The following is a 12,269-nucleotide window of genomic DNA, read 5'->3' as shown; positions in this document are numbered from 1 at the left end:
TTTAATTTTTCTCTTACTTCCCTTGCCTGAGGGGATATATCAGTAAAAATATTACTCCAGGTAATGTCTGTAAACTTTCTTCCTATATTTTCTTCTAGGAGTTTTATGGTTTCAGATCTTACATTTAAGTCTTTAATCCACTTTGAATTTATTCTTGTATATAGTATAAGAAGGTAGTCCAGCTGCATTTTTTTGCATGTGTTTGTCCAGGTTTCCCAGCACCATTTATTGAATAGACTGTCTTTACCCCACCGTAAGTTCTTCCATTGTCATAGATTAAATGGCCATATAGGCATGGATTTATTTCTAGGCTCTGTATTCTGTTCCATTGATCTATGTGTCTGTTTTTATGCCAGTACCATGCTCTTTTGATTACTGTAAACTTGTAGTATAATTTGATGTCAGGTATCGTGATACCTCCCACTTCTTATTTCTCAAGATTGCCGAGGCTCTCCGGGGTCTTTTATGGTTCCATATAAATTTTAGGATTATATGTTCTATTTCTGTGAAAAATGTCTTTGGTAGTTTGATAGGAATTGCTTTGAATCTGTATATTGCCTTAGGCAGTATGGAAATTTTAACAATATTTGAGTGTACTCTTTTTATAGCCATATTTATCTTCAAAACCCAAAGAACCAGTATTCGGTGTGGGAGGAGGACTTAATTTTCCATGTCTAAATTCTGTGTTTCTGTACATGATTTTTTCATTATTTTAATATTGAGACGGAGATATTTTTTTTTTTAATGTTAACATTGAAGATGTCAATTGCATAGATTTTCGGGAAAAGGAGGATGGGGAAATGGGATCAGGAAAAGATTATCTAATATTTTTATTTTCACTGATATTTCCAGAAACTTTCAGTTTGAAATGATTTCATTAAAAGAGAAAGCAATTTCTGCTGATAGACTTCCACCTAGTGGTGAGTTTTTACCTTATTCATAATCCAAGCAGCTACTGAGTTTAGGGACACATTTTTGCCTCTTTGAGATCCTTGGGGAACCATTTAGAGTATTGTCACAAGTAGAATAGACTCACTTGTGTGCTTCCCAAAGGCCGAATGTTCATGTAGCAATAGCTAATACAGGCTGACCGTCCTTCCAAAGGAAGTTTTGCCTCTGTAATTATTTGAATATTGTCAAAGAAGCCCTGCCAAGCAAAATTAATATTAACTCTCTCTTCTGTTTTCCACCTATGTCACCCTCATAATGCCCCCTTTCTAGTAGTCAAACTAGTCCCAAATTTTCAAAGCGTTTTCCAATTATTAGGGGATGACACATTCATGTGTGTACCCCCCTGGCACATCAGTCCAGAGATACAATTCAGAAAGAGAGTCTCAACGTCAGGAATGAGACAATAATCTCCAGATTCACTCCACGCGAAGAACGCCTCCCTTCTTATTCTCAAAGAGACATTGCAGTCCTCTTCCTGCAGCTCCTGTGTCCTCCGTGCTCCCTAGTTTCCCATTATGTATGCTGACAGTGTCCCTCTTGGCCACCAGGGTCCCTACTGTTGTATCAACACCAGTCAACAACGAGGCACCCTCCTCTCCTCCCATCAGTGCTAAAGTCTATGTTCAGGCCACAGACCTAGCATACTGCTCTCAGTTATCAACATTCATTCTGCATTCCATACTAGTTCCACTATTTACGGAGGGCCTACCATGTAGTAAGCACTATGTGTCCCAGGGAACAGAACAGACAGATCACGGTCCTCATGAAATTAATGGGGAGAACTAAACACACTAATAAGCTGTGCTAAGAAGGGAAAGCTTGGGGTACTATGAGGAGGAAGTGTCACCTAGATTAGGAGGGTATGCGAGGGGTAACCTCTTAGGAAGTTTACATTTGAGCCAGGATCTGAAATATGAGTAGATGTCAGCCAGAAGAAGAGCCTCCTGGGCACCTGTAAAACCCTGATCTTGGTAAGGACTTGGGGCTTCTGAGGAACAGAACAGAGGCCAGAATGCTATAAACAAACTCCACTGAAAAAGAAGACACTACATAATTCCAGGAGGTTCAAAATCTATAGTCACCATACTAGCATTATTCGCAATAGCCCAAAAGTGGAACCAACTCAGACGCTCATCAACTGATGAATGCATAAATAAATGTGGTATATCCATTCTATGGAATATTATTCTGCCATAAAAAGGAACGAAGCGCTGACATATCCTGCAATATGGATAAATCTTGAAAACATTACACTAAGGGGAAGATGCCAGACATAAAAGACCTCACAATTATGATTCCATTTCAATGAAATGTCCAGAATTGGCAAATCTATCGAAACAGAAAGATTAGTGGTTGCTCAGGGCTAGGTGCAGGGAGGAGGAAGAGAAATGAGAATGACTGAGAATGGGTACAGGTTGTTTGGGGGAGAAGGATGATGAAAATATTCCAAAATTATGGCAATGGTTGCACAAGTCTGAATAAAGAGACTGGACCTATTGTACACTTAAAATAGGTGAATTGTTTAGTAAGTAAACTTAATCTCAACAAATCTGTTATTTAAAAAAAAAAAAGTCTGGAGTCACAAATCCCAGGTCAAGAATGTCAAATATGAAAGTGCATCTGCTGTTCAATGCCCTCTTTCCTTCGAGCTCCTTCTCCGGAGAAACCAGGATGTGTTCACCAAAGGGCTGAGCAGGGAGACAGCTAAGCTTGACTGTACCACTCTGTTCTCAAAACTCCCTTCCTGTGACCCCAAAGGGTTCTCTGAAACCACATTTATGCATAGGAACTTTTTCCCCTCCACAGATGTCCTCTAGTAGTTGTCACTCAGCCTCAGAAGTTGAACCCTATAAAGGAAGGGTCTTTGTCCTGGGGACCAGCAATCAGTCCAGCTTCTAGTCATGGCCAGATAGCTGAACTTCAATGAAAAAATAAACCCCAGCTTTTCTACCAGCCTCACTGACACAGCCACACAGCCAGAATTTCCAGGAGTAATTCTCATACCTGTGACCTGGTTATGTGTTCTTTACACTGAATGGAAAGAACTGAGGTCAGCTCACCTATGGTTCACAACGGAGGGCAATACTTCAAGATCCAACGGACATTCTTTTTCCTCCACGAACAAGCCCCAATGTAGCAGTGTTTGGCTGTCTAAAATCAATTTCCTCTTTTCTGGAGCGCAACCTTACAAGAAGGTGAGGGAACCTTTTTGGGGAGCCACCCTTGACCCATAGTCAGTTTAGGTGCCTGTGACAGGGTTCCATGTCCTACTCCAAGGATGGTACCTGTGACCAGTTTGATCAGTTGCAATGCACTATATCCTTCTAGCTCTTTCCTCTATACCACTGAGTTTCGAACATGAATTGTACTGAACAAAACATGATATGGAACCCATATATGTGTGTATATATATATATATGTATATATATATATACATATATATATATTTTTTTTTTAAGAGGAAGAATTGAAGGAGTAAATTTCTCCAATCCCACCCCTTGTCCTGCAGGTGGATAGGTACTGTGCTCTGCACTGTGGGAAAAACAAAGAAATAGGACCTTGTGCCTGCCTTAAGCACCTCGCAGTAGAGTTAGAGGTCAAGAGATCAAAGCACGAAAAGTTAGTGGTGATGATTTTAAAATACTGGACAACAGTACAAGAAATGTCACCAGAGCCTTTGCCAGTCATCAGCAAAGCGTTAGAGGACTGCAAGCCGGTAGCAAGCCATTTGCTACCTCTCCCTTCTTCTAAGCCCTACTCTTATCTCAGACTTAGCTCAGGTGTCACTTCCCCCTTTCAGAAGACTTTTCTGAAACACTCTCCTGCCTCATAATACACACACACACACACACACACACACTCACTCACCCCTCAGCCCAGATTGGCATCTCCCCTCAGTGTTTCTTAATATCTTTGCACAGGTCTGTCACTGCACTTAGCATATTTTTAAAGATAAATGCCTTTCCCACAATTCACAGTGGAGGTTGTGTTTAAGGGCGTGCAGTAAATTCTGTGTTGTGCCCTCCCATTCAAATGAGCTCCATTCAAACTTCCTCATCAATGGTGCAGTGTGGGGGACCACTGCCCCAGGAAGATGGGACATCCTCTCTCCTTCTCTCATTCTACAGGTGTCAGGCCTGCAGGACAATCTGAAGACCCTCCCTGACTTCTCCATCTCCCTCCCCCAATAACTTTTTCTGCACGTCATATCCGATTTTAGCATCTGCTTCTTAGCAAACCCTAACACATTATTATAAGGAATTGTTTTGTACTGCCATATTTATATAAACAGGAGTCTAAACATTTAGAATATTGGTTTATTGGTTGACAGTGTTAAGCCTAATGACCTATACTTTTTGGGTACTGAAATACTTAATTTGGCATATATAGTAAAGCGTGACTTTGAAAACAATTACTAGCGTCGTCCCATTAGGATATGAATATTCTTGTTAACATTACAAAACAGACAGCGGTAACTAGGACTCATCCTCTCTTTTTCCTCCCTTTCTTCCTTTTTTGCAGGATGACAATAGAGCAGAGATTAAAAGTATCACCTCCCAAACTATTATACTTGAAACCAAATCACAACTCAACCACCCCTGGCTCTATGGCTTTTGGCAAATCCCTTACACTCTTTAAACCTCTGTTTCTGGGATGATGCTTCCTCATCTGTAAAATATGAATTTTTAAAAAAATAGTACCCACCACATAGGGTTGTTTTATGAATTAATTAACGAATTGATTTCCAGTGCTGTGTGCAATGAAAGAATGAGTATAATGGATTTAAAAGCACTTTGCAAGCCAGAAAGCCCTTTGTGGAACTTTCCTCTAAATGAAACAGTAAGCTTCAGCCATTGCCTTTTTTTTTTTTTTTTCCTGAAAAGCTGAAGTCAATGCACATCAGCAAGAAAAAACTGAGGACATGTTTATGGCTGTGCTTTTCTGATTTATTAACATAGTACATGGTATTAGAAAATAAACGTGACATACTTGCCAGTGGAGATAGTTTGGGTAAAAATGCTTTTCCCTTTCAGAACTCTTTCAGTTGTTCTCAAGAATACACCAGAAAAGCTCCTGCATGAGTACCTCATCCGCTTTTACTATCGGCTCATCTCTCTTTTTTAACGAGTGTGCTGGGTTGGGGCAGCGGCAGCAGCCTGAGAAGCACGTAGTCCCTGGTGGGCAGCACCTTGTCAAACAGCAGCCGGGAGATCAAAGCCCAGAACCACGAAATACCTGTTGTTGAAGGCAGAAGGAAAAGCAAGAAGCCAAGGCGCCCAGGCTTGCGCAAGCGGGAGGCCAGCCAGAGCCGAACAGAAGGGAGAAGTGTGGACAGGCGGCAGCCAGGAGCTTGGGAACACGCGCTCGGGGCCCCCCCCCCCGAGGTGCCAGCGCGCGGGTGACCCCCCAGCCCACATCCATCAGGTAACCCCAACATGGGTGCAAACTCCACGCGTGCATAACGTTTTGGGGTGCGGGACACGAGACCCTGCGTGACGTTGCGTGTCCGTGCCGACCCGCGCGCGCCGAACTACAGTCCCCAGGGTCCCCCGGCGCGGCGGGCGCGTGGTGCGGGGCCCGGAGGCCTCCGCCGCGATAAAGAGCCTGACCCAGCGGAGCCGAGAGTCTGCGCGGAGGCAGGCCCCCCACCCCCACCCGGCCTCTCGGTGAGTGCAGCCCACCCTGGCCTGGATGGATGGGAGGAGACCCACAGGTCACGAGGGGATAACGGCAGAGGGGCCCGAGGGACGGGACTTGGGGGTGGGTGAGACGGTGACTGCCCCAGAGGAAGAGAGAAAGGCAGGCAAACAGAAATATGGCCAAAGGAAGTGAGAAGGCAGAGTGGGGACCCACTGGCGCAGAGGCACCCACTCCCCTGGGTTCCTTCCAGACCGCACAGCGGGTGTGTAAGGCGCCTCTCCTCAAAATGAGGAGGATCAGCGATTGAACAGAACCAGTTGAGCGATTAAATTTGGTAGTCTCTTCATTTTACGGGAAATTGGTTGTGTATCTGTGGGTTTGGTTTTGGTTGGTTGGTTTCACTATTGCCATTTCTTCTTCTCCGTGTATGACATTTCTGTCAAGTCATTCTCCTTGCCCAGAAATGCATCCTCTTCCTACCCCAAGAGATTTTTTTTTTCTTTTTTGAAACTTTTCCCTTTGCCCTTTTCAGAGAATTTGACTTAGTCAACCTGAATTCTTTGCACTAAGTGTTCTTGTCTGTGGATAGAAGCATAAGATTTCAAGACGAATAGCCCCTCCCTCGTGTTTTCAGTAATAACATTCTAAATTCACAGTATGTCTTAGGCTAGAGAACATTCTAACCATTTGCTTGTGATACAAGCTATAAAGAATGACAAAACATACCATTACCATGTTTATTTAAAACTCAAGTTTACAAAATAGCAATGATCCTCTATCTACAGGCTTCTGTGATCTTTTACCTCATCCCGTAAGAATTTCACAGGTCATGAAGTCAGCAAACTTTGCTCATATATTTAATGTATTGCTCTGTGCAAAGATAACATTTGCAAACTGTTCCCGGCCCCACATGGCTTACGGTCTAGAAGAGGTGGCGAAACTACCCTGCTGACAACTCTGATGTAAAGTTTTTTTCATAAAAAGCAAGTGTTTGGGGACATTCTAAGGCGTACGAAATTATTTTCATCCTGGTGGATCAGATCATGTTCATCCCCAGCTTTTAAAGTGAGTGTTAGAAGTTGACTAGACTGAAGGGATTCAAGTGGGATATGATGGCATTCCAGGTGGGAGAACCCCAGGAGAAAGGCATCAGGCCAGAGAGGACAGAGTAGGAAGAAGCAGCCACAGGGGACAGCTGAGCTAATGCACTTTCAGGCATGAAGAGATCAGAGACCCAGACCAGGGAGTTGGGTATTTATTTCATGGAAGCCAGGAGGAAAGTGAACTGGCATTTCCTGAGCAGGGCAAAGGCAAGGTCAAAAATGTCGGCCGGCAGGCCAGACAGGACAGGGTAGGTAACAGCAACAGGGGACAGCTGGGCTAATGCATTTTCAGGCATGAAGAGACCTGTACGGAGACCCAGACCAGGGAGTTGGGTATAAATGCTCCTGAAGATTAATCGGGCCGCCTGTGTGGATTGAAGGAGAAGACAGTGGAGATTAGGACAGTGATTCCCAGCTCCCATACCACACCCCCACAAGCCCCAGGCTTTGAATGTTTCAACTAATCAAACTGTACTTAAATCGCTTAACTTGATTTCTTTCAAAGGCAGAATATAACTGCCAGTCTGATCTTCTGACCATCGTAAGAATGTCAGTAGGACCACCCTAAAGCTGAAAGCACAAGAATATGGAAGCCTAAGGTGAACAGCCTAGTACTGTTCAATTTAGGAGACTTTTAGTGCTGAGCCCAGCTCTTTGGACTCTTATCATTCGAACCTTCTTGAACCCCCATGAGCCCCTTGGACTTGGGTATAGATAAGAGGTAATAAAGGGTAGGTTATGAGAGGAGCAATAAGAGACAAAGGAAGAATTTCAGGAAAGAAGATAACAGAATTGAAATGACTTAATCCCCGAATAGACAAGAGTAGTTAGTGTCCCGGAGCTAAGTAGAGCTGAGATGGCAGGAAAGAGATAATGGAATAATGATATTAGTACTTCATAATGTCCTCTACACATCAGACAGGACTTCATGAAAGGGGCTGAGCTTGTACTTACTATGTGTCTGGCACTGTTGTTAATCACTTTACAAGAATTAATTCTTTTAATTCTCTCAACAACCCTATGAAACATGATTACTATTATCCCCATCTGCAGAAGGGGAAATTGAAGCACAAAGAAGTTAAGTAACAGGTTAAATAACAGTCACAATGGGGTTTTAAATGTTCCAGTGTCCTCAACACTATAATATACCTCCTCTCGTTGATTACCTGTAGATAACACTGTATTTGCTCTAAGCCAATATTTTCTATAACAAGTAAGTGGCAGCACTGGGGATTGAATCAGGGAGTCTGCCTGTGGACTCCAGGGTATTAACCAGGACGCTCCTTTGCCTCTCATTGCCTGTTTTGGACAATTTCTTGGCTTTTTTACACTGGTATGGAGAGATACAGTCTCTGACAGATGGTGAGGGATCCTTTCGCCCCAAATAAGTGAGGTCAGATTGACTCTCCAGTGATCTATCTGGGGAAATCATCATCCAGCTGCAATCTGAACACTTCATTCAATCAAACAAAACTTCATCAAGTTTTCATCGGACACGAGGTGACCACAGAGCACTCAGTGCAGGGAAAGCAAAAGTGAATGAAATATATTCCCTGTCCCGCGGAACGTTAGTCCAGTGGGGGAGAGGTAGATAAATGATTGTGACTCCCTTTACGTGGTTTACTAGAGCTGGGAAAACTGGACGAAATGGGTCAAAATTAGAATCTGAAAGGGTAGTTAGGTCAATCTGAAGATAGTGGCATCAATCATACGGAAGGCTTAAAACTGTAAGTGCTGATTTTAGGTGAGATCCTTGCTTAACAGAATGAAGAGACTGAAAGAGATAAGGAAGTCCCTTTTCTCCTGAGTGTCTCTCAACTTAGGTAATAGTAGTTGTTTATACTCGTATATTCGAGCTCCCCAAGTTAAGTTCTTGGTCTCTCTTGGGTCTGCTGTTATTTACCCCGCTCTTTGACTTTCAGGTTGCCTCGATAGATGAAATAGGAGTCTTTTCTGATGGTGTTTTCCCAGAACGTTGCTCTCCTGTCTTTGAAAATGAGTTTCCTCTCCTCTAGAATTAGGCCCTAAAATTTTACATTCTTCTCTCTTGCTCTCTGTCTTTGCATGTTTGCTTGTAAACAGTTTTCACCGTTCTAAAACTGGGACTGGACCTTGCCCGGCAGTTTTATCATTAATTGACATTCCTTGAAGAAGAGAGGAATTATGTTGTATGTTTTCCAGACTTTTTTCAGCAGCTCAATGGCCTCCCCGAAGAAAAGACTTCAAGGTCTTGTAGCTGCAACTATCACGCCGATGACGGAGCACGGGTAACTATCATTTGGGGACATAAAGGGATCTGTTCTCATTCTGCCACAGTAGACAGACGTTCTCTATAGGAACAATTAGCCTCTGCACCTCTGTGGGACTATTGCCAAATGGCAGCTTCTGTCAGTCGTCTCCTTCACTGTCTCTGACCCCAAGTCAGAGGAAAGGTCTCTATATCACAAACAGTGCAGAAAGAGGGAAGGAAAGATATGGCCGCTTGCCTTTCTCCTGGTGTCTGTAGCTCCACAAAGTACATTCTCCTTGGATTTGATCGCAGCCAGGGCTTTGCCAAAGAAGGACAGTGGTGTCGGATGAGAGTTTCATTTTAGTAGGATTTGATATCAAGCACTGGCCTGGCCCCTCTATACCCTGTCTCCAGACGTCTGCATGATTCCAACGCAGGCTGTTCATAGATGTGATGAAAGTGGAGAAGGTAGCTATAAGAGGAACCCCTTAAGCATGTTTATAGTCTCATTTCAACATTGGTTAAGTGTTGGGGAGCCTGTAGGAGTGGGAGGTAACAACAGGTGATTGCTGAGAAGTCATTGCCCAGGCAAGTATTTGGACTTCCAGCTGAACAGTATGGCAGTCCCTTTGTTTATAATGTCAGCTAATGGTCATGTCCCATACGTGTCCATGCACAGTATATAGCTCCTCCTTGGATATTGTCACTTACAAAAAGGGGATTCACCCACCTCCTGGATCTCCTTTGACCCGTTAGAGGAGTCAGTCTGCCAAAACAGTCAGAATTCTTTCTTCTTTAAGCTTTTTCTTCTTTCCTCTGTGGAATATGCTGATCGTACCTACCTCATGGAGTTATGAGTACTAAATGAAATTCAGCATAGAACAGTGCTTAGCACAGGGTTAGGATGTGCTTAGATCGGTAAGTCCGAAGTGCTATTGCGGCATAAGATAGGGGTAAAAGGAAAATGAAGTATATGAGGTATCTTTAAAGAAGACTTGAAAATTTTTTTGGTCTTCTGTTGCTGAACTTGTAAACATTAACCCCACTCCTTTAAAGCAGATGAAATTTCCTAGGACTTTTACTATTCTCATCCAAAGTTGGCCATAGCACAGCTATCCGTTAGATCAGGGGTGTCTAAACTTTTTTCAACGTTTTTCACCAAGGACCATATGCGGTAAAATACACAAACAGCCGGGCCACTCACTCGAGGTGAAGCACGTATTGCCTCACCTGGTTTATTTAAGTAAACTAAATATATTTTTGGAATTTGCTGCGGGCCAATTAACAATGGATTGCGGGCCACAGTTGGGCCGCAGTTGGGCCGCGGGCCACAGTTTGGACACCCCTGCACTAAATCATTGGCATTCGAGGCTTCCAGCTGCTAAGATTCATGAAAAAACACATCTTTGCTAATTCTAAGTAATATTGTTGCTGAGGTGGCATTTACATTACTCAGTGGTTAATAGCAATTTTTTTTTTCTCCTCTCCCTTTCCACAAGTTCTAAGAGAGGCTGAAGTCAGCTCTTTCTCAATGTTCCAGCCATTTGTTGAGCAGATAAAACAGAGAACATGTGATTTCATGAGCAGGCAGAATTTACTTCCCATGACTGCGTAAGATCCTGTTTGCAAACTCAAAACGCTACATCTGGTTGATGGTACATTAATCATTTTAATCAGACACCTCTTAACCTGGAAGTGGCTTCTTAGAACAGTTTTGTTTGTTCATCTGGGCCCCACTGAATGTCAGTGTGTTCTTCCTCCCTATTCTGCTGTTTTCCAGAGATTGCTAACATGACTCTGCTCTATTGGATCCTTCTCCATTTCCCAAATACCTCTGGCCCTTCTGCCTCCGTTTCTCTGTTTGCTCTTTTTTCATCAATTCCTTTCTCTTTCCTCACTTTCCTGAGGTCTGAAATCAAAATATTAATAATAATGCGTGTTTTGTAAGGGACGTGTAAAAATTAAATTAGTGCATTAAAAAAGTATATAGCAGGGCGGGCCGGGTGGTTCAGGCAGTTGGAGCGCCAAGCTCCTAACGCTGAGGCTGCCAATTCAATTCCCACATGGGCCAGTGAGTTGCACCCTCTACAGCTAAGATTGTGAACAACGGCTCTTCCTGGAACTGGGAGGCCTCTAGCTACACAGCTGGTGAAGAAAGTCTTTCTCTACCCATTCTAACCCTTGTCTTTTTCTACTCTAGAATAAAACACTTTTGCTCTCCTTAGTTGTTTCAAGAAGTCACTTTTTTCTTTGTGCAAGAACACAGTCATTAGAGCAGAAAGTCCATTTCAGATTGGCCACAATGTCAAGAAAAAGGTTGTGTGTTCTCCCTCGAAGGCCATTGACTTCGCCTTGGAATCTCTGCCATATTCTCTAGTAAAAACAAAACCATTCCCACAATCAGGAAGGTCCTAGCCTGCTGGCGTCACAGTTATATAGATTCCTATCTTTTTAACTGCGGTTGGGAGCTTAAGTGACCAGGATTCCCAGAATAGAATGTTTTCTACCTCTGGTAAGGTGGGGTGGTTATGACCCCTGTTCACCTCTCTGCTGAAGGAGTTTTGAAGTAGTCAGGTAGTTATTTTGCCAAAAATATGACTTTCATCTGATTTAGAATGCTGAAAGATATATGTGAAAGGCTAAAAATGGAAAGTCAGATTATCTGATAATGCATGCCACATCATGCCAATTATGAAATGAGCCTGTGCTATGGAGGCGGTATTCTCGAATAAAATGAAAGTACCTCACTGTGTGCCACGTACCAGGAGAAGAAATAAACAGCAATAGGGATTTCTCTCTGAAAAGGCACTTCAGAAAAATTCTGTTTTCCTTACATCCTAAGAGAAGAGATACAGTCTACACGCAGTTTCACAATTCACCCACTCAGGGCCTCAATTTGTAATAAAAATAATTTGGTAAAAGTTTCCTCCTCTTACAGAGTTTGGAAGTAAGCTAAATGTCTAAGGATAGAGCATTAGCTAAATAAATTATGTTCATATAGTAAAATGCTGGGTAGCCAGTATAGTAACAGAATATTTGAAGATGTGGGAAAATATTCAATTTGGAATGCTAAGTGAAAAAAATTTTGCAATAATGTGTAATATGATTGTATTTATTTAAGAAAATACTAGATTGTGTATTTGTGAATAGAAAAAAAACCAAACTAATAAGAGTAAGCATCTCCAGGGAAATCCTGAGTGGGTTTTTTTTCTTTTATTGTGTATACTTCTTAAAATAAATTATATAACTGCTGTAATATAATAAAAAGTTAAATTCTGTTTTAGAAAATAATCATTTTTAGAATCTGAGACAAAGAATCTGAACCCACAAGAATCTGAAATTAA

The 12,269-nt window shown here is 42.5% G+C and overlaps 1 protein-coding gene across 8 annotated transcripts in view; it reads left to right on the top strand.

Annotated features, from left to right (window-relative positions):
* The first annotated feature begins 5,182 nt into the window (after window positions 1-5,182).
* NPL (N-acetylneuraminate pyruvate lyase) overlaps window positions 5,183-12,269 on the top strand; it is a 30,146-nt gene continuing 23,059 nt past the window's right edge. For 2 of the 8 annotated variants that reach the window (XM_081024827.1, XM_081024826.1), the window contains exons 1-2: window positions 5,497-5,618; window positions 8,778-8,962. In XM_081024827.1, coding sequence (XP_080880953.1) covers window positions 8,859-8,962 — 104 coding nt within the window. In that variant the 5' untranslated portion in view covers window positions 5,497-5,618; window positions 8,778-8,858. Of the gene's footprint in view, window positions 5,377-5,488; window positions 5,619-8,777; window positions 8,963-12,269 lie in introns of those variants that run through there. The other 6 variants (XM_081024830.1, XM_081024824.1, XM_081024828.1 and 3 more) reach the window with 6 other exon arrangements.

Source organism: Rhinolophus hipposideros, assembly GCF_964194185.1.
Source record: "Rhinolophus hipposideros genome assembly, chromosome: 19".
NCBI lineage: Eukaryota > Metazoa > Chordata > Mammalia > Chiroptera > Rhinolophidae > Rhinolophus > Rhinolophus hipposideros.
The sequence above is the reverse complement of the archived record's forward strand: the minus strand, read 5'-3'. Positions and strand labels throughout refer to the sequence as shown.